Source organism: Polyodon spathula, chromosome 4 (assembly GCF_017654505.1).
Source record: "Polyodon spathula isolate WHYD16114869_AA chromosome 4, ASM1765450v1, whole genome shotgun sequence".
NCBI lineage: Eukaryota > Metazoa > Chordata > Actinopteri > Acipenseriformes > Polyodontidae > Polyodon > Polyodon spathula.
In genome coordinates this window covers 58,969,635-58,992,348 of record NC_054537.1, presented here as the reverse complement: position 1 = coordinate 58,992,348, position 22,714 = coordinate 58,969,635, and the positions used below count along the sequence as shown (strand labels likewise).

The window sequence follows — 22,714 nt, the reverse complement described above, 5'->3', positions numbered from 1 at the left end:
CTACTGTATATTGTTTATAGCATGTTTAGTATATACAGCATACACAAACTTTATTGTTTCTTTGTAAAAGTGCATTTCTTGAGAACAAATTAGTAGCCCTCAGTGCCTTCTGCAGAAAGTCTGGGAGTAAGGTAAGGAAGAGATCTGTTATTATTGTTCTCCTTTAATCTCACCCAGCATTAAAGAAAAGAACATGTGTTTCGTTTGCATGCTGGTATGTTGAACAAAGAGATACGAGAGTGCTGGCAGATGCCAATACAGTGCTGCTATTGCTATTATTATTTTAACATAGCCAGAGGAATTTTGCATGTACTAATGCCAGTTCATTGATTTTTAGGACTTTAAATGTTAGCTTAGGGTTTTTTTTTTAAAACGATTTACCACCAAAACAGCCGCAAGGCAGCTTGCATAATTCCAGCAGAAAGTATAATCTCACTTTTCCTGAATTGCTTTACCGGTTGTTTGTGGTGAGGGCATAACCTCAATGCACAAAAGAACTCCATAGCAGAGTGGCGACAGCTGTCATTACAGACAAAAAAATATTGGATACGCTTCCAAATACAGGTACATTAACTGTATTGGGGTTTACTGGTATGCCCTGGGTTCATTGATTACTCTGGAAGGCCAAATTAATGCAGTTGTTTACTTAAGCGTTGTTACAGATCAAGTCCATCCAACAGTGCTGCACGATGGCTGCCTTGAAGGTGTTCGTTCACCCATCCACCGTGCCAGAATGTGCGCGGATGGTTTACAAGTATAACACAATCCCTGATCCTCAATTGAGCAAGTTTGGGATGAACTTGAACAGAGCATTCAAATTCCTCTGTTCAAGTTCATCCAAAACTTGCTCTGCATCAGTTGCGTAAAAATATTATGTTCCTTTGAATTTAGACGCACTTTTTAAAATATTTTTTTCTTCTCAAAAATGTCTTAAATTTGAGTATAGTGATGCATGTATTAAAATCATCAACAAAAGACGTGACTCCCCGAGTACAAATAGGAACATGACTGACTGACGAGAAAAGACGAACAGAAATGTTACTACCCTTTGTTACTACGTTTTACTGTCAGGACTACCACTGCATTTAAGCCTCTGTGGCTTGCTTTTTTTCAGTTGTGGTGCAAGTATCAGTTTTTCACTAAGTGGAGCTTCAAAGCTCTGCAACAGTTACCTATAACATTTGATAAGTAACTTAAACTGCAAATGGTTAAGAGCTGAAAACAAGTAAAAAGGTCTAATTAAGCAAATTATTAGTTCAATTAGGGTATAGTTAAGTAATTGAGAGCTTGGTTGGAATGAAAACCAGCAGACATGGGGTCCCCAGGACCGAGTTTGAGAAGCCCTGCTGTACATGCATATCGCACAATAACCTGTGTTGTACTCAGTATGTATTCAATGAATGTGTATTCACTGTATTAAAACAAATTTTCACTAACAAGAAACACAGAAAATACCTGTGCAAAGCAGTTGCATGCCCTTTTTTTTCCTACCATGTCGACGCACATAAACTGCGCAACTTGCTTTTTTTCTACTGGGAGTTGCTGTGGACCAGAGATTATTCTGCACACGCTGTGTACGTGCCTAATCACACGAGATGTGTTGAAATTCAAATTCAAAACCAGCTTTATTGGTTGTACACGTCATTGTGCAGTTGTGCAGAGTATTTTAGCATGGTTAGTATTGGAATGATTTGGATCCAGTGGTTTTGATCACTATATGCAGTTGATTCTTATATCAGTAATTCTTATAAACGGAGTGCACTGTAACTAGTGAACTAAACTTGATTTTACTGTGGATAACTCTTTAGGATGGGTACGATTATGCAATAATGAATGACATTTCAGACAGGAGTGTTCATATTTTAAGTAAATTACTTTCTTTGGTGATATAATACTATAATAAATCCAATTGCTAACTGTGTTAAACTACTTTTCACTCCTACCATCTAATACTTAAGTATTAATAAACAGCTTATAAGAAGGAAAGTCAAGTAGACCAACATTTTGGCTAAAGCTACACCACAGGCTTGACTGGTGTTACTTTTTATTGTGCCCGGTTAAACGGTGCTTTGCGGTGCCAAAGGGCATTATGAGTATTGGTGGCTTGAGAAACAGATGCTCTACATGGTGAGGTGCCAAGCCAATAAACCCTTTCATTATTACATATGCCAATTTAACTGGGCCCTGTAGGTGATAGAGGTTTATTGACTGTAAAGGGCTTGGCGACAGCGCCAGGTTAAAGTGGCATTGTGACCCTCAATTTGTGTTACCTTGTTGACAGGGCGTTGCATTGGAAGGTTGCCGAATTACAGACTACACAATAAGCTGTACTACGGTCAAGAAAGGTTTGAAGGAAATGTAGTTTTTTCAGCTGGTTCTTTGCGGTTATTAACAGGGCTGCTTATCAAAAGTGCATGTGTGCTCTGTGGCTATGTTGCAGGCTGAGGCCGCTTGAAGTAAGACGCTGCATCTCAACGTGCCCTCGGACCTGATGGTGGTGTTGTGTTTGCACCCAAGCTGCAGCTACAGTCTATCACAGTGTCAAGCCTCCTGGAGCCCTCTAGTCTCTGCTACACTAAACCATTATTCTATCTGGGGTGACCCCTTCCTCCTGCTCTTCCCAGTTCCATGTTTACACTTTACACATGCTTTTATTATTTATTTGTTAATGTACTAATTTATTTGTACAGTATATTAAACCAGGGAAACATCAATGAGATGTTGCAAGAATGTCTTGGGTGAATATGCTTGTAAATGTTTACCACTGTACATTTGTAATTTTCCCACACTTTTCCCATGGTTACACTATTTTACAATTGTTTTTTTAGTATGCTTTACCATACCTGTTTGGGGTTTCCATTGCCTATCTGTGCTTTACATTGCTTTCAATATGCTTTATTACTCTTTTCAGTGCTCTTACTATGGTAAACTTTTGTAAGGGTACAGAAGTATCAGCGCTTTCAACACGTTACTCTAAATAACTCACAAACTGGGCTTCAAATAAAATCAGGAAGTTAAAATTGGTTGACTATCTTCGTTGAGAGTATTCACTATAAGGATGTGTAAGAAACCTGAATACTCTGGTTCTGTCTCGTCCCCTTTTTTAAGCTATAGGGATATATGGCAGGTCCCTGTTGCACTATAGAGTTTTAATTTCACATATTTTGAAAAAATGATGAAACTTGGTTAGGACATTCTTTAGGACTAGTCAATCAGATTATCAGAATCCTGGGGAATTGAGTCTTTCTTTAAATATGCATCTACTGTTTTTCACTGTTATTTATGACTAGAAAACCACTTGTTCAGTTGTGATAAAACTTGGTTACTTGGCATTCTTTTGCAAAAAATATTGAGAGAATTAGAATATGGGAACATTTGTAGGAATCTGTCAGTACATTTTTAAACATACTGTATGGTGAATGTAGGCAATAGTTTTATACTGTAGCTCTAAGTTTTGTATTACTGCTATGGCTGGGAATGTACAGTATGTTCATATCATATTTGCTTTATTGTTTATTGTTGTTTGACTTGGCATGCAGTGCCAGCTGGTGGTCCTGTGTTATAAAATCCAACACAGAATTTAAAATGAAGAAGTCTTGGACACCCCTTTTCCCCTAGCAACATGTTTTAAGTTTTAGACCTACATAGCCAATGGAAGTGCAGAATGGCTAAGATTTATGGAATTATTTGTCTGCTGCAACAAAACAAACAAGTGAAACTAGCCCCTCCCCAGAACACTGGGAACAGTGAACGTTCTCTCCATTGTGCTGTTAGACTGGGGAAGTGAAATTCCCGCTCCCGGTAACCGAGGGAACCCCTGAGACAAAGCCTCATTGTGCCTGCCTTGGCCGGAGGAATTGTTTGGTCACTGTGACTCTGTCCCAGTGAATTTCAGATTACAAGAAAACCTATGTACTTGGAGTGGGGAAAACAAGGTGCCAACAACTGATGTCAGAAAGACTAATAGACAAAGTTTTGAGGTATGGGGGGTGGGGGCAGGGAAAGAAAAGTACAGTCACTGCTAAGAGTGCACCTCCTTTCTCAGCACATTGTTACACTCACCCTGCGTGTCCTTGGTTTAGTCTATTTACTGCCATTCGTACCATATGGGGAACATACAAATAGAGTAGGGTCACAAAATGCCATGCAGCCAGCCAGCTTGAATTAAAACTAGTGTCTTTACTCTCGCCCAAGGAGTGATGTAATGCGTAGTGTTAGGTAGGACAGGGAACGCAGCAGCAACTAAGCACATTTTGATCTCCTGTTGCTGGGAAGAGAATGAAGTGGTCTAATCATTGTGTGTTGTTTGGATGTCCATTTGGGTAAAGATGCAAACAAGATTCTGGTTGCCTAGAAAATCAGTTTGATTAATTAGCTGTACTGCTTCCGAGTTTCAGGTAGCTTCCACAAAAGATAGAATGCCTGTGTAATTCACATCATATACCCCTCTGTCTAAAAAATATATAGATATGATTCTGAGCCATCGAGTCCACATGGGTGCTTTAAGCTTTTGTTTCACCAAGATGTGAAAAATGAAATGCAAACTGACATAGTGAAACAAGAGGAAGACGATTAGTAACTCGGATATTTCATATGGGTATCAAACTTTCACACCAGTACCAGAGGTCTAATCTCCAATGTACAGCACCAGTCAAATTTAAAGCCAATTTAATAACATCCCTGGGGACAGAAGTTTTCCCATCTATATTCCATGGCACCTAAGAATACTGTCAGATTCAATTCTGAAGTGGGGTTGTTACAACTTTCAGCTAGGAAAGACAAGCACATTACCCTATTGCATCCAACCTGGTTGTCATTAAAATTCAAAGAGCAACTGTCTGAATGGTGTTAAAATCTTTGGGGATTGAGAAAGCAGTCGGGTGTCTGGGTCATTTTATTTTTTTGCCTCCATAGAGAGACAATCCAGGTATTACACATGTAAGGTTTGACAGCTTTTTCTTACAGTGAGCTGGGAAGTGAGGGCTGGGAATTTTAACCCAGCCTCTCTGGGCTCCCATAAGACCAGGCTGCATGTTGCCTGTGTGCATGCTTGTCAATAAGATGTCAGATTTCTAGCTTGACTTTCCTAAAACCTTACTATGCCTTCCAAAGTGCTGTTAGTGTTTACCTGTCTGCTTGAGTGTCACACTGCCCAGTAAAGTGCACTCAGTCTCCAGTGACTAACACTGCTGTCGGTACCATCCTCTCTTCTCCTCTCCTCGCCAGCTCTGAGCTGCCATCTCTAGTCACCATGGTGATTGTGTTTCAGGCTCCACCTGCTCTTCAGAGAGGCAGTCTGGGTGGCGCAGTGGTATTTTCCTTGCTTAGGACACGAGGCACCTTCCTTTTATGGGACAGGGTTTGAATCCAGCCAGGGGACTGCGGGCAGGGCAGGAGCCCTACACACGAAGAGGGTTTTTTTTGTGTAAATGTACTGTAATTATTGTAAATAATTAATGAAGTACCTGACGCTACTGGGAGAGCCTGCCTGCTGTGTGTGATTGCCAGCTGTGGATAATCGGCAGGTATGTGTGTTCCAGCGGGGCATCGGGTATAAAAAGGTCCTGCTTATTCACCCCCGGGCCGCCGCAAAGCCAAAGCCGACGTGCTGAAGATCATCCACGCTACTCGGACAATGAGTCCTAAAGACCTTGTAATCCGTTGATCGTCGTGAGAGTGACCCAGGATCAAAACGGAAAGAAAATGAAACCGCTGACAGCCGGGCGAGTAGCTGAAGTTGAAGTCAGAGTGTGTTTAAGTATTGAACAGAGAAGATTAGTTCAGGGATTGTAGATCCCACTAATGTATATAGAGCGAGATGAATAAGCGGAATCTCCCATATTTTAAGGAGTAGCACACGCCGTTTTAACAACACCTTTTATTCTATATTTTTTGATGTTCTATGCAAAGGGTGATATTTTAACTTTGTAAGATCAAATTTTGTGGGCTTCAACTGTCATGAACCGCGTGCCCCCCTTTGCCCCCTGCAGCGCTACATGCGGCTGCTCTCTCGGGTCACGTGAGCACAGTGAGTCTGCTGCTGGAGCACGGAGCGCAGGTGGACTCCATGGATGTGATGAAGCACACGCCGCTGTTCCGCGCCTGTGAGATGGGACACAGGGACGTCATCCAGACACTCATCAAGGGTACCCACTCAGTCTTGATTGATTTAACCTCTAGCTTCCTATCTCCCAATACATCACTTCAAACCACATGGTTAAACTGCCTCCCAGTGCTAAGGCTCTAACCACTAAACCTCACTGCCTTCAAGTCACTCAGCTCTAACCTCTAGACCACACTGCCTCCCAACCCCTCAACTCTGCTCACTAGACTACAGTTTCTCGTTGTGTCTGGAGGTCTTTCTAAGCCTGCACCTCTCTTTACCATTGCAGGTAAGGCCAGAGTGGACCTGGTAGACCAGGACGGACACTCTCCTCTGCACTGGGCTGCGCTGGGAGGGAACGCAGACGTGTGCCAGACACTGATTGAGAACGGCATCAATCCCAACATGCAGGACCTGGCAGGCAGGACACCCTTGCAGTGCGCTGCATACGGGGGGTACATCAACTGCATGGCCGTGCTCATGGAGAACAAGGCAGACCCCAACATCCAGGATAAAGAGGTGTGCTTTCTCAGATAGAGAGGATACACAATGCTAAGTGGGTAATGTGAAAAAATCACTGAGTGAGGGGGAGACCTTATCACTGAGTTACCTATAAAGAACCATCGTGTCATCGACTTTATATTTGTTTACTCTGCCGCGCACAAGATGACACTTTGACATATTAAGGTGTGCTGGGATGTTCTGAAATCTGCTGTTTTTGATTGATAAACAATGGATTTATTATAGCTCTAACACAAATGGCAAGACAATATGCAATATGATGTAAACTAGGGGGGACTTCTTTGCAGCAACAACCATAGTAACAATATATTAAGCAGGTTAATGAAATAAACTTCAGTATAAATCACAATTTGCTCCAGTTGACAGCAGTGTAAAGTCACCCTCAATATCAAGGCCACCCCTGTATTCAGTGTTAAGGCCACCATCTGCAGACGAAAAACATATCATGGCGATGTTAAATTGCGTCTCTAATAAGACCAACATTCTGTAAATGACCAAACCCTCTAAAAACAGAGGTGCAACGTGACAAAAGCTCAGATAAATAACTTATTAGTAAAAATAATTTGACTTTGTCTTTTTCAGCTGTAAGGCTACCCCGTAAGCCACATTGTGTTGGTCCTTTTTTTGGCCTTAATAGAGAAGTTTACTGTATTCTGAAAATGTATTTTGATGTCTGACATCCTGTCTGCGGAAGCACACAGTAAATCTCAGGGTCAGGCCACAGCTTATAGGTTTGATTGTTAAATTGAGTGCAGAGGGGCTGGACTGAGGGACACAGACAGGAAGGGGGAGAGAGCAAATTCACAGCACAAGTTAAGAGTCACTCCTTCAATCCAGGGTTAATAAATGTACAGAATGGTCAGCCAGTGTGGGTCACATAGGCTAAAACACTGGGAAGGCATTCAGGAAGCACCTCACCTCCTGTGGGGAAGAGGATGACCGTGCTGCTGAAAACAAGCCTGGAAGGACCTCGCTGACAATCCTGTTATCTTTTAATGTTTTACTATTAAGAATTCACAAAATGAACACTTATCATAAAATATGTTGATTGGTTCCTTGTACTTCTTTATTGTGTGGTCTGTTTTATACTGGTTGCAATACAAATACAAACTTCATTTATGTAAGGTTTCATTTCCGGAGATGGTCCCAGATATGCAGATTTTTTCCGGCTTTCCACAAAGGTACTCAAACCAAAACTACTACCTCTCTGTACAATTAAAAAAAAAAAAAACAGCAGGCAAACGGAGACCTCAATTTACTAAGACTATGTCAGTCTTTGCCAGCTGTCTGCCAGGAAATCTGTTGCCTCCGAGTATCGTAGAGAAAGGAGATTTGCAGGTTGACAGTGTATTAATTGCGGTGGATCACTGACTGAGGAAGAGCTAATGCTTTGAGAGCCGTGCTGAGCAGGTCTTAGACTGAGCCTAATAGGACCCCCTACTGAACAGCTTGACAGATGGTCTTGTTTCTGAAATGATGCATGAATCCTGTATTCACGTTTAGCAAGACATTGGGCAGGACACACACACAAAAAAGACAAGATCATTGAAACGGCAAGGTGGTGCTGGTACACAAATAAACTGTCACATTAGAGAGCCCCACGGTCCTCTTAATAAGCTCACTGAGCATGATTTATGGCAGTTTCTTTGTAGACAATACTTTGTGGTGGCAGTGCTTGATTTTATGAATTGGTCTTCAAGCTATGTAGAGCATCTCCCTCTGCTCCATGTTGGTCCACAGCTGTAAGTCTCGCCCTTCCCTTAAACCTCTTTCCATAAAGATCCCATTCAACACACACTAAAAGACAGGCTTATCTAATCACCAGGGGGTTAGGGTAGGAGAATGGATTATTTTTCCTTTTCTCAAAATTGAGTGTGCCCAATTATTTTATCCCCCGATTTTCTGCCTATTGCTCATGAGAACTGAAGGTTCAGTGGGCATCATCCAGTCCCACACATGAGCCAGCTTCCTCTTTTACACCCAGGAACTCGAGAGCGGCCAGCGAGCTACTGACCTCTGGAGGTTTCCGCTTTTGAGCTCACTGGGCGCCTGGCCACCAGTGTTCACTGTAGTGTGATCAGGAGAAACAGTCCCTGACGGTTTTGCCTCCCTAACCCCTGGGAGCGCCAGAGCCAATGCAACTCTCCCTTCGGAATCCCCAGCGAAGACTGGCTACTTTGCACAGCCAGGACACGAACCTGCGCAGTATTACTCACCCTGCACACCACGTGGCTGTGCTTTTACCAGGTGAGCCACTCAAGGACTCAGAGGAGAATCCTTAGTTGCTACATCTTTAACCCTTAGCAGTCCATTTATTCAGTGTTTGTCAGGCGTGTCAGGTCCAATTTATTTTCACACGCGCTGTTTATTTTACACGTGCTGTTTAAAATATTTTTTTTCAGAGTAAAATAGGTTTAAAAGGCACTGCATAGCAAAGGACACTCAGTATTGCGTCTCCAGCCAAGCCCCACCCCTTGTTTGCTGCATTTTTCACATACCTCTTCATAGTCATCATGCATACTGATAAATCCTCTCCTGTTCCTCTCCTGATCCAGACAGTCACCACTAAAGAGAACAACACATGGTGGCGGTTGCATAAAAATATGAACCAGCCTTAAACCGGTGTTTTTGCATCACCTCCCAGGATAGTCACAGTAAAGTCCTGTTCTGTTTGCAGGGGAGGACAGCTCTGCACTGGTCCTGTAATAATGGCTACTTGGATGCCATCAAGCTGCTTCTGGGATACAGTGCCTTCCCCAATCAAATGGAGAACAACGAGGAGAGGTATGTGCGAAGTTCAGTACCTTCTGTACTATTAGCTTCCCTCACTGCATTGGGTCTTGTTTTATATTATTTTTTTATACTATGCAAGGGAGGAACTGGTATTGCATATGGCATTTTATTTATTATAATTTACTGTACTATAGATTTCATTTAAAAATGCACACCGTGTACAGTGTTTTTTTATTCAGTAGACAGGGTGTTCCGTAAGTCAAAGCATCATCATCATAATTGTTAGTATTGGTTGTGACTTTCTTTCAGGTGTGAAGTGTTTTTAAGCAAATAACAAATTCAGGTAATTGACATCTGGTGCAGATAGTCAGCGTGGGTGTGGCCACCCGATTTAACAGAGGACCTTAATGGACAGAATGTCTGATATTGCCTGTGACGCCTGACTTATGGAACATTCTGTAGATTATTAGTTTGCTTTTCAAATGTGTGGAAATTAAAAGGGCAGGGATAGGGATAAGAATAAGTCAGTAAGTTGACGTCGATGCCAGAGCTACAGTTCGAGTATGGGTATGATTATTGTTGTACCCCTGCCCTGCTTGCAGATACACCCCCCTGGATTACGCCCTTCTAGGGGAGCACCACGAGGTGATCCAGTTCATGCTAGAGCACGGTGCCCTGTCCATTGCAGCCATCCAGGACATCGCTGCCTCCAAGATCCAGGCCGTGTACAAGGGCTACAAGGTGCGCAAGGCCTTCCAGGAGCGCAAGAACCTGCTCATGAAACACGAGCAGCTGCGCAAGGACGCCGCCAAGTAAGAGCCAAACACCCACGAAAGAGACACACATCAGAGCCGACTATTCAAAATCCTCAAAAAATAATTTTCTAAATTTTATTTTGGACAAAACTAGAAATGAACAACTTTTGAACAAATAAGAATAAGAGCTCTCCAATTAAGTTCTGGAGTTATTTGTTACTAGTCATGTGACTTTAATGGGTGTTTTTTTTCTAATAGATACAATAATGGTGCTAATAACAATGGAGAGAATGGCTTTGTGAAAAATGTGTGTTAACTAGACTTTTTGTTGTTTTACCCGTGTTTCTAAAAGCCTGCTTTAGCAGGCATATGCTTGACTTACTACTTGCCAAGCGAGACTGAATACCATATCTCTCTATGGTGGTTAAAGGCACTTATCTTACGTCCTCGCACCCAGACACACTGTAAGGTATGTGCTATTGCTTACCTAACATGTTCAGCTACGACAAGCAGAAGATCCAGCACAGACAGAGGTTTTGCATGTTGTAAGACCAGCTATAGGTCAATTGAAGTACAGTACACAGCAAGTCGTCAGTAATCGGCATTCTCATTAACCCTGGGATGGGAGGGAGCGGTCTGCTCCAGTGTGAATGGACAGCATGATTCATCCTGGCGTGAGGCAAGAGCGCTGTATCACTGCAGAGCATCTCTTAACCAGCTGTGAACACTGATTCTTAAGTAAGTCTTACTATGGGTAATATATTGCCACAGGGCCCTGCAGTAAAAGTGGTTTAAGGGGTAATAACAAACAAAAACTTGATGAAAATAATTTATTGTGTCTATTAGCAATGTTTATTATCATTTTTCAGAACCCTAAACTGTTCATTTCCACCCCAGATGAATGGGTTGCTGTATCGCTGAACTGTATGTCTTGCGGGAGCTTTGGCTGTGCACTGAGTACATTGTTTGTGTTTGCATGTGTTAGGCTCAAAGACAAGTATCAGATAAGCGCGCAGGAGCTCAGGCTGCAAAATTCATACCCTCTTTGAGCCGAACAGTCACAATCTGTTTGTATTGTGTCAATATAGTTTTATTTGAAACGATTTGCTCTTATCAAAACCAGAGGGAATGCAGGAACTCGGCCCCCAGCACTGGATCAATTGGCTTCTGCTGAGACACCCAGCTTTGATCAATCTCCTCCACAGTGGAGGGGAAATCAGATGGCACTGACAGATGAAGTTAAGGCTTTCTCCTGACCAACAGCAGCAAGCTGACACTAGCTGACATTGACACGAATCATGGGAACTGATGATGACACACTATATAAGTAACCTGTCATTGGCCACACTCCCAGCTAATGCACTGACAGTTGCAGCTGGGCGCATTGCTGGATCGAGTGCTAATTCCACAACGTGAAAGAATGCCGCATGATATGACATTTACCACCTGTCAGGGTGGCTGAGGTGGATCAGAGGTTTGGATGTGGCAGCAGTTATTTGCTGTACAGGGGAGCAGTTTCTCTCAGTCCACCTGTTTTGGGCTTCTGGGTGGGCACTCAGCATGGATAGCTGAAACTGGCCAGCCTGTTCCTAAGACAGTTCTGGTTTACTGGAATTTAACCAGTTTGAGGTGACAGTTTCAATGATGGTGCCCAAGACTAAGGTAGCTAGTGTTACACTTTCACACTAAGAGCCTCTCCATACACATACTGTGATGGTTCTGGTGGGCTGCTTTGAATAATGTGTAATAGCATCAAGAGGACATTAATATGAAGTATTTGCAAAAAGGCAAAACTTAAATAAAATAACTGCACTGAAATCATTTAGTATCCCTGTGTGTTTTATGAATTTGCAAATCCACTGCACCAGCGGCTGCTAATATGTCCAAAACTATTTCAACTTGCAAATTCATGTTTTCTGTGTTGTGGAAACTTTGCGGATACCTTGACCTAACATTGTAACCATATTAGGGTCATGTAATTTTTTGGTTTCTGAAAGACCTAAGCCTTTGAGATCATGTGGCTGTGAATGCCATTCAGTAACTTTTTCATCAAAAATTAGACTTTGGGTCGTTGTCATGTTGGACGTGAAACTGTCTGCGAGCTGATGGTGTCATTGTACTCTGTAGAATGTTTTGATAAGTGGCTGTATTCATTCGATCTTCAATCACATGAATGTGTTCAGTCCTTGAACTGTTAAAATGCCCACAGGATTGAACCATGTCCATGTTTAACTGCAGGTTTATCATCAATGAAGGCTTTGCCTTTTTTGCCATTTTTTCTCCAAACATACAGTGGTCCATTTTTGGGGAAAAGTTATATTTTAGTCTCATTGGACCAGAGAATTTTGTAGAAGAATGCTTCAGATTCAGATTGGCAAATTTTAGATGGTTTGTTTTATGGTTTGCAGGGAGGTCTACAGTGCCTATAGAAAGTCTACACCCCCTTTCAAAATTTTCACCTTTTGTTGCCTTATAGTCTGGAATTAAAATGCTTTTTTTTATTTATCTACACATCCTACTCCACAACTTCCAAGTGAAAAAAAAATTCTAGAAATTTGTAGAAAATTAATTAAAAATAAAAACTGAAATAGCTTGGTTGGATAAGTGTCCACCCCCCTTGTAATAGCAATCCTAAATTAGCTCAGGTGTAACCAGTCGCCTTCAAAATCACACACTAAGTTAATTGGCCTCCACCTGTGTGACATTGTAGTGATTCATGTGATTTCAGGATAAATTCTGCAGTTCCTGTAGGTTCCCTCTGCTGGGTAGTGCATTTCAAAACAAAGACTCAACCATGAGCACCAAGGCGCTTTCAAAAGAACTCCCAGACAAAGTTGGTGTGTAGATAAGTGGAAAAAATCCTCATTTAAATGCATGAAACTCTGAGGCACTGACACAACAAAATGTGAAAAAAGATCAAGGGGGTGTAGACTTTCTACAGACATATGTGTATACAACTCTTCTGTGTTTAGGTGCTTTTGTACAGTTATTTCATGCACTATTATGCCGGATGCTTCTGAATCTTTCTTGAAGTCCTTCGCTGTTTTAGCTGCTCGGATGATTCTTCTACCTCCTGTACCCGTATTTTGGACGTCCACTTCTTTCCAGCGTTTCAGTTGAATTTGTTATGTGGTACTTCTTGACTATTGCTCTGATTATGGATTTTTGTATTCCATATTTCTTTGATATTGTTCTGTAGCCATTCCCTTTACTGTAGTTTGCTATGTGTACTTTTCTCAAACGAGAATCCAGCTCCTTTGTCCTGACCATCATCTGCTATTTTGCCAAAACGTTCTTCAACAGGTAATGGAAATAATTACCTTTTTCAGGCTATTTACTTTATAATGCAGCTTAGTTACTTTGTAATGGTTTTCAATCAATGAATATGTTTTTAAGTGGGTTCTATTAGTTTTGTACAGACTCTTAATGTAAAGGTGCCAACTGTTTAAACCCTGCATTGTAAATGTGTTGCTGACCATAACATTGACCTCTGACCTATTATGGCTGCCATATCGAGGTCATGCGACCTTTGAAGTTTCTTCTGCATTGGCAGTACACAGTGAGTTATTGTCTTAGTTTGATACAGTACACAGCTGTATTCTTTGGTTTTCCATTACAACTGTTATCCAGTAAAAAATAACCCTTTCACTACCGCATTGGTTTAACCTCTGTCCATCTCAGTGATACTGACATACTTTGATATATTGTCTTAATAATTGGTACACAGTTGTATCCTGTCAACCTCTCAATTAATGTGGTAGTCTCGGTCCGCTTGGCAAATGCACCAAGTCTAGTTTGCATGCTAAATAAACCTCAGTGTGAACAACAGCTGGACTCGGTCCTTCTGCACATAGGAAACGAACTATACAGGGTAAGCTGATTGGAAGTAAATGATTTATGCTTAGTTTAGATCATATTCTGAGGAAACAAGTAGAGCAAAGAACAAAATGTCTCGGGGAACTAGGGTTACCAGACATCCTGGGAAAACTGGGATTGTCCCAGTTTTCAACCTTCATTTTTTGACCTGGTCACAAAACAGTAAAATTGTTAAAACGTCGCAGGTTTGCTATTGTATTTACTTTTTTGTATTTTATTTATTTATTTATAAGTACAAAACAGTATCAGTGTGCTGAGTAAGTTATGCTAACAGCAGACTAATTTATTAGGTTATGTTTGGGCCATTCAAAGTAAAATAAACAATCTTATGCATTATGTGTATATGACATTTTTAAAGGGAAATAGCTGATCTGTTTTTTCGAATCTGGGTTTTTGTACGTGAAATATTTTTGATTAGGTGACAATAGAAAGAAAACAATGAGTTGTTGTTATCTGTATAAATACACTCGATCTTTAATTTTAAAAATATGACTGTCTTATTATATACTGTTATTTTAATGACATCAGTGAATTGAAGAAAAAAAAATCCCAGTTTTTCACTCTGAAAATCTGGCAACACTAAACTACATGGACAGTGCAAGAAACTTAAGCTGTGATATAAATTTGATCAGACACGAGTATTCAAGACAAACTGGACAAAACTCACAAAAATACTAAAATATGCTTTCCTCAAATTACTTTGTATAATGCTCACAGTAGGAGAACCGTGCAGTGTTGCGTAACTGAATGATGGGCTATTCTCTACTGCAGGCATTCAACAAATGTGTCAATTAAATTAGCAAAGTGCTTCCCTTAGTTCCCTTGCTTTCTTCTACAGCAAAAATCGAACGCATGCTATAAAAAATTGGAACAATACATCAATAGCTGATACCAAGATGCCTTGCAGGACATTGTAACATCTGATTCACAAACCATATAAACTAACCAAGTGCAGTTGCAAACTGCATCATGAATACAAACGAACTTGGTCCTGAAAAAAAACAGAAAAGGACCAAAAGACAAACTTTAGTTTGCATCCAAACAAACTCGGACCCTTTTGCTTGCAGATAACTGTGAACAGCAAGCAAATTGATACATCGTTTCAAACTAAACGAACCAGACTGATGCAGAGATCCTCAACTGCTCAGTGCTCAGATATGATGAGTTTTAGAGTTCCTTAGAGAGCTGTTGGGTAACATGTTTGTGTTTATAGATTCCCTTGAACTCCATTGAGATGCTGAGATGTTTGACTGTGGTGTTTGATTGCTGTATCTTGCGTTTTAAGGCTGCACCTGGTCAGGACATGAGGGACTATGGACTGAAGTTGATGAAGTTGTGGTTGTTGTCGTTGTTGTTGTCATCGTCGTCTAATGCCGCCCAGTCTTAAAATATCTGCAACCTTGTAGGTTTTTACAGGAAGTGGCACTTTTATTTGAATAATTTTTATTATTTATTTGCTAGAAGTTTCTTCAGGATTAGTCCACTGAGATGCAGGTACCTTTTTTAAGTGGACATCCGGACGGCAGCAACATCATAACACATTGCAGCAAAGAAACAGACAAAATATAAACGAGGACGAGGAGTTACAGTACAGAACAGGGAGAACAGGGCTGGTGAGTCAGTGTAAACTCTGCCTTGAAGGCCCTAGTGATTAGATGTGAAACATTGAGTGGCAAGTGATAGATGTGTCTCAGCTGACTGGTAATTACAGGTCAAGAGAAACACTGGATTCAAAGTTTTACCTAGATATGGATGCTGTGGGCAAACAGCATGGCAACAAAAATTATGTACGAGTCAAAAGTAAGATTATTACAATCAATTCAGGAAAAGTGGTGGACACTTAAACAAGCTGGTGTCACTGTCTGTCCGTTCGCTGAGCCTCAGACTTAGATAGTAGTCTCCAACCCCTGTATCAGGGACACAAATATTTCAGTGTTTGATGTGTAGATTGTATTGTTGTGCATCTTAAAATGAGCAGTAAGAAGGAAACTGAATGCTTGTTGGTTCGTTAACAGGAAACGAGAGGAAGAGAACAAACGCAAGGAGGCTGAGCTGCAGAGGGGGAAGCTGAAGCGTGCGGACAGGAAGCCGAGGATATTGCAGCTGTCAGAAAATGAGAGGGCCAGAGCAGCTGCTGGACAGAGCACTCACCCCCTCAGTAAGAAACCATCACCGACAAAATCAGAGCCAGCCCCGCCCCGTTCTGCACAGAAGCAGGGTGATGAGACCCAGAGGAGGAGAGGTACAGTATGAGCTGGGCATTGCTGGGGTATTCTCTCGCAGTGGGAACCACATTCAGACACCATTCACTGAGGTTCGCTGTCCTTTCCAAGTAGGGTATAAACTATTTATTTAGTCACAACCAGAGGGTGTTAGAACATGTGCATGTCAAATCCTAATAATAAAGAAATACACCAGTCACACCACATCTCAATGCAATTCTTTTATGTTTTACCGAGCAGAACGTGGAAGAAGGTCTGCCAAAAGCCAGGATCAAGAAGCTAAAGAGAGAAGCACAGTCCAGCAGGGTGCCAGCACCCCTGTGGAGCTCATATCCAGTGACACTCCTGAAACAGGACCAACACGGATCCCCAGCTCATCCAGCGGGGTTTTCAAGAAAGCAGCAACTCCCCCCGCGAGGTCACCTGGGGGCTCCGCTCAGTCCAGGACTGATGTGGCAGAACCAACCAGACCAGCAAGTAAAGGCTTAAACGGCGGGCGCCACTCCCCCGCCGGCTCCAGCAGGCCGGGCAGCGGCAAGCCTGCATCGACAGTAAACGGCCGGGCCTCCGGAGTGACCTCACGAGCCGTGAATATGACCCCAGACAGAGTGCAGCTGCCCCTGCTAACCCTACGATCACCCAAACCCCAGAGTACAGCCACAGTCCGCCAGGAGGGCCCCAGCTCTGAACACATCCTGCCCCAGGACTCCCCTGCCACTCTGTCATGGCCTAGGCCCCCAGCCGTGGTGTCTGCAGAGCAGCAGCACCCTCTCCGGCACAGTCGTGCACCCTGGCAGGACTCCAGCATCGAGCTGGTTCCTCTGGAGGTGCGGCTGCAGGTTGTGGAGAAGGAGAGGATCAGGAAGGAGCTTTTCAGGAAGAAAAACAAGGCTGCTGCTGTGATCCAGAGGGCCTGGAGGAGGTAGGCACCATGTGTGTTTATAGGATTGGACACAACAAAAGCTAATTTTTTTTATTTATTTATTTATTTAATTTTTTTTAGACTTATTGTATACATACTGCTTCTTTAAAAAAATGTAAAAAATGCAACTAATATAATACCAAATCGATTACCACTGTAATAAAACGAAACATACTATAGGATGATCTAAACACAACATGGATCATGCACCTTTAACCTCTTGACTTTCCCTTGACGATAATTACCAACGTGACTACCTGTGTAAACTGTTTCATGAACAGTTTCATTCAAACTGCTGGTTTCCCTATGGGGCAGAGGTTTCCTGTATCAACAAAGGAAGGCCGTAAGAGTGACTGGATAAAATTCATTGCAGAATGACAGCACAAAACATATTGAATAAAAGCACATTCATTTTGTTTATGTGGTGGCATTCTGTTTTACGTCATTTTTAATCCATTTCTTTCCTTAAAAACATTTTTCGCTGATCGGAAAAGATTGTTTACTTTCAAAATCCCCACCCACATGAAGGCAAGCAGTGCTAATGTTGACCTAACAGAGCAGCACAGAGGGGAATGAATCCTTGTAACATTACCAGTTCCTTTACAAGTTAAATAAAAACAGTCAAACTGAAAAGAAATCATTATATTTTAACGGAGAGTTAAAACTCTACTTTGCATTACTCTACAAATTCTGGTAAATTCCATGGTTAGCAAGCTAGCTATGTGGTTCTGTGATTTTTTTTTGTATTTGTTTTATTTGTGTGTAATTTTGATAAATTGAGTGTAATGGGATCCTTGTAGAGCTGCTCTGAATCAGTAATCAATAATAATCAATTTCGCAGGCAAAATATGATCACTGTCATTCCAAATGACCAGCTGTATAGTGTTCAGAGAGAGAGAGAGAGAATTGAAGCCTTGATGAAATCAGGAGAGCACTATGAAGTGATAATAGAACCCTTTAATCAGAGAGCCAGTGAAGGAATGTTCTGGGTCCAGCCTGTTCTGTGGACACGAGAGGTGTGTTAATGTTACACAATGAGAAAAACGAGCAGGAGAATACTTGAGACCTTGAGGTATATTTCAGTGTCCCTTCCTTAAAAAAAAAAACACATTAAAGGAATTGTAGCTAACAAAATGTTCTTTAATGTACAGTTTTGAAAGAAACACATGTTATAGCAAACATGTATTTTCATTTTAAGGTTAAACAAAGGTCCTTTAGGTTAAATAAAGTATTACCAATTTTGTAGCTTTAATCCCGGGATAAGTAATAAACTTGCACTTCCTAGTCCATTCCACCTCACCAATGTATTGTGGTAAAAAGCATGTTATGGCTGAAATAGAGGAACATGACGGGAAAGAAGCCATTGAATGGGTGGGAGAGTTGAAGGATGCTACAGAAATAAACATATTTAACTTTACACCTTAGATAATGGTAAAACGTACACAAGTGTTATGCTGAAACTTAATACTTCAGGTGTTTTATGCTACTGTCTCCAGGTAGCCAATCAGTCCCTTTCTATTTGAAAACAGTCTGGATATTCGCTCTCTAGCAAGACCATTTTACTCAGCAGTCACTAGCTGGAGATTTCACCTGTGTTTCTAGTTTTGTTGTTATGGCTGTGCATCATTATCATCATCCCAGTGTTGCACACAGACCCTAACGCCCACGTTCAAAGTCATTCATCCAAAGAAGGAATGACACTGTGATCACTGTCTGCTAGGTCAGCTTTAGGTACAAGATGAAGAGGCTGCTATATAAATGCAGTGCAAGATTAAAGGCTGGTGCTGTGTTGAGGGAGATTGGCATTAATGGCACTGCCCCATCCTGTTACTCCTCGACCGTTGAGACAGTATCCCTATTAGAGTGCAGAGTGGCTCTGAATTAATTTGACTGCCATTCTAATTAACTATCCTTATCTTCTGTCCCCCTGGGAACAGCTTGGTGGGAAGGGAGGAAGAAAAAAAAACTAATTGAACTGCAAAGTAACTCCCAGCCCTTCTTCAGCACAAAGACGGATCACATGGTGCCTTCCTAATGACACATGTTAGGACTTTTGTTGAGGGGTCTGGTCTGTTTCTGTGGGTTCTCTCACTGCTGGTGTCTGAATTCAGGGGCGTGGGGAAGTGAACTCCTGGTGTTTTGTAAAGCAAGCGCTGTTCTGTCAATTTTTTTGTTTTGACAGAACAGGGATAAACAGTTTTCAAGCCTGTAGCATATTTCAGATTGTGTAAAATGGGTCTTGAGGAATTCGCTCTACTCTGTACTTCCGAATATATCCATAGATTTGTTGTGTACCCCCTATTCTCAGCAAATCCTTACGTTAATCCCTGTATTGTTTGTGTTACCATCTGATCCTAATGCCGTGTCCCTTGCTTCCTCAGCTTCCAGCTGCGCAGAGAGCTGACCGTTCTGCTGGGCAGGTCCGAGAAAGGGGTAGAGCGGGGGAAGCGGGAGAAAGACGCAGTTGCTTTCCTTCTCCGGCTGCTCTGGGAGAAGCCCCTGCATTGCAGCTCTCTGCTCTCGCCTTCCTCCACCCAGAACACCAAGCCCCCCACCCGGGCCATGTCTGCCAGAACCAGCCGGCACAGCAATTCCGTGCTCAAGAGCATCTATGGTAAAGACTCCAGTTTTATTTTTAGTACCAATGTATATCTTAAGGCCATTCTCATTTATAAACCTGTTTAACATTATCAAGTGGGTCAATAAATCACCCACAGGAAGGAAAACTACTTTTATTTAGATTTCGATACATCATAAAAACAGCCCCCCGCTTACTTATGAGTGGAGTTATCTTTCATAGATCTGTGTACAGAATGCTGAAAGTTTAACTGCATATCTGGAGCTGAAAGAAGCTAAGGGAAGTATATTTAGTAAGAACATAATATAGGATATGTTGTGAAGTGACTATTCGCTGTCTTTTTCAAGACTAAAAGGAACAATGTCTCAGAAAGCCATGGGCAAGTTAGTTTTCATCGTATGATGCCACTCTCATTTCTTGTTCTGAAGCAGGTGCAGTGACAGATAGCTGCATGTGAGGCGAGGACTCAGGGCTCAACTTAATCAGCAACACAATTATGTTTTATTAATGTAAAGACCTTTAAGGTCAGGAGGTTTTGATTGACTTTTCATTTTCTTTGTCTAGGCGTTGAAATTAACAGCTGCCCAGGTAGCCTGAGGCTACCGAAATATTGAGTGGACTACCATATCTCCGTGGCAATAGCCCCTCGGTCCTCTTCCCTTTAAGATACTTTAAAACTCCCTTCTTTTTTTCATTTATGATTATTGTCATGTTATCATAAATAAACAAATCAAATGCACTTTGCAAGGTAGATACATTATGATTCGGTAAACAATGACAAAAGCAGAATATTTTAAAATGCATAGATGTTTAATGTTTCTAAAACCAGGCATTTCAAAGCGCATGATAGCGTGTGAGCAGGTGATACACAATTTGATGTGAAATTGTATCGGAGAACCGCAGACAGTTTTTTAACATACTGTAACAATCCTACGTTCAGAATTTTTTTTTTTTTTTTTTAATACTCCACAGTCCTTACAAATCATCTTCTGGACAACTAATACCGTTCAGGTTGAGTGTTTGCTCTGGGTTCTTTGGGTGGCCTTTAACAGAGATAGTTAGGTGATGAAGTGAATGGTGAAAGATGATCCCTAGCTTGACTGTAACAAGAACTTACTTTCATTGCTAAACAAGAACCTGGAGATCCCTCGGACAGCCTTACACAAACAGCGCGCTCGCTCTCTTCCTAGCTTCAGTCAAGGCTGACAGTATTCCGCCTTGCTGAAAAGTTCAAAGCTGTCACCAGATAATGTCAGCTACTGTATTTCTGACGTACCTGTCTGCAGAGCGGACGAGCAAGAGAGCCTCAGCTCAACCTTTTCTTTGTTGGCTCTGAAACGCTATCAGGTGCAGAGAGGTACAGAGGGGAGCAGTACTGGGCTCACACATAGTAGTTTAATCTGTAGTCTGATGATGGCGAGGGTTTTGATGTGGAGCCTGGTCATCCGACTCTTAGCAATATTAATTTTAATTTTATTAATAAACTTGGATTAAAGTCTCATTATTCAGTGGTACCCTCAGTCAGCCGCAGTTTCACAGGTTTGCCCATTGGTGTTCAGCCATGAAATTATTTGTTGATGGACCCAAAATTGGTGTAAATGTTATTAAATAACCTGCATGAAACGGAGTTGCATCAGCAAAATGATAATTTTCAAACATTTCGCAGGGGTAATTATACTGTGTGTGCAAAAATACTATTTGGCCAGTTTTTGACCTGACACCTGCACCTTTGTCCCATAGGGAAACATCTAAGAAACTAACCGCTGGTAAGCACTAATGTTGGACCACCTAAAGGTACTTGCAGTTCATCAAGTAGACAAACATTTTACCTTCCCTTAGAATCTGGGATTGTTTTTGAACTTGGGCAGATGAATGCCTTTGTCCATTTGCTCACTTTATATCTACATTCACAAAAAATCAAATCTCATATATGAAAAAGGCAGGCTATGTCATTAATAGCAAGTTTCTTCACGTTGGAAATTCTAGACTGGTTGGACATAACCTGCTTCTCAGACTCTACTGTAAACCTTGGTAATTAAGTTGTTTTTTTTTAATCTAATTTCTAAACATACAGTTGTAATTGTTGAGCAGGTGGCTAAGGGATGAGACTGGGCTTAATGAATCAGCTTGTATCAACTAGTCACAGAGGGGACCTATTATACTGGTGCAGGTGATGCTACTGGGGTTTGACAGCAAATTAGAATCACTTGCCATAGCACTGTCTATAAGGTACATGAGCACCATGGCCAGCCATGGCAGCGCTCATTCATCAGTATGCAGTTGTTTCAATTAATCTTGAGTTATACGTCACCATTCCTCATGACTGAAACTGACTTACAACAGGGAGATGCAGGTTTTATATATTACGAAAGTTCTTATATGTGAGTCTGGTGTTAAGGAGTATTGGAGGGAAAGAGCCCTTTGTTGTCTGAATCTGCTGTGGTCAAGGCTGCTTTCTCACATCTGGCACTATCAACCGTGAACTACTTCTGTACTTAGAAATAACTAAAGCAAGTGTTTGTGTAAAAGCAAATAGATTAATCCTTTGGCATCTCAAATTCAAATTCACAGAATGAGACATCTGTGCCCCCCTCCAAAAAGAAAAGAAAGACATATATCAAACACCCAGGCACCTCATCTTTTCATATTTTCATCTCTGCATGTTGGGTATGCTTTCACGTTGAACTTCAGTAAAGTGTTGTAGAGATCAGTGGATCTGAACTTTCTGACAGAGCTGCTGTTGCTCACAGATTACCACTGCACACTGCATACAAAACAGAAGGAATGGACAGAACCCACACTTTGCATGTCAGCTTCCATGCCTGTGATTTTATTTTATTATTCATTTAGTTTATTTTGTACTGTTGCGGTTTCATTTTCTTCCAGGCAGCTCCCAGAACAGACAGAGTAAATTGGTCAGGAACACAACTCTGAGCTCGAGAAATCCTTCCCAGCTTCTCTTCGACCTGTCAACCCTCAGCAGCGAGACACACTGTAAGCACT

The 22,714-nt window shown here is 41.6% G+C and overlaps 1 protein-coding gene across 2 annotated transcripts in view; it reads left to right on the top strand.

The window, feature by feature from the left end:
* Positions 1 to 22,714, top strand: part of invs (inversin) — a 98,030-nt gene that overhangs the window by 71,471 nt on the left and 3,845 nt on the right. For both annotated transcript variants that reach the window (XM_041248189.1, XM_041248190.1), the window contains 8 exons: positions 5,991 to 6,146; positions 6,393 to 6,622; positions 9,303 to 9,409; positions 9,961 to 10,170; positions 16,005 to 16,231; positions 16,452 to 17,133; positions 19,515 to 19,747; positions 22,598 to 22,705. In XM_041248189.1, the coding sequence (XP_041104123.1) occupies positions 5,991 to 6,146; positions 6,393 to 6,622; positions 9,303 to 9,409; positions 9,961 to 10,170; positions 16,005 to 16,231; positions 16,452 to 17,133; positions 19,515 to 19,747; positions 22,598 to 22,705 (1,953 nt within the window). The remainder of the gene's footprint in view (positions 1 to 5,990; positions 6,147 to 6,392; positions 6,623 to 9,302; positions 9,410 to 9,960; positions 10,171 to 16,004; positions 16,232 to 16,451; positions 17,134 to 19,514; positions 19,748 to 22,597; positions 22,706 to 22,714) is intronic.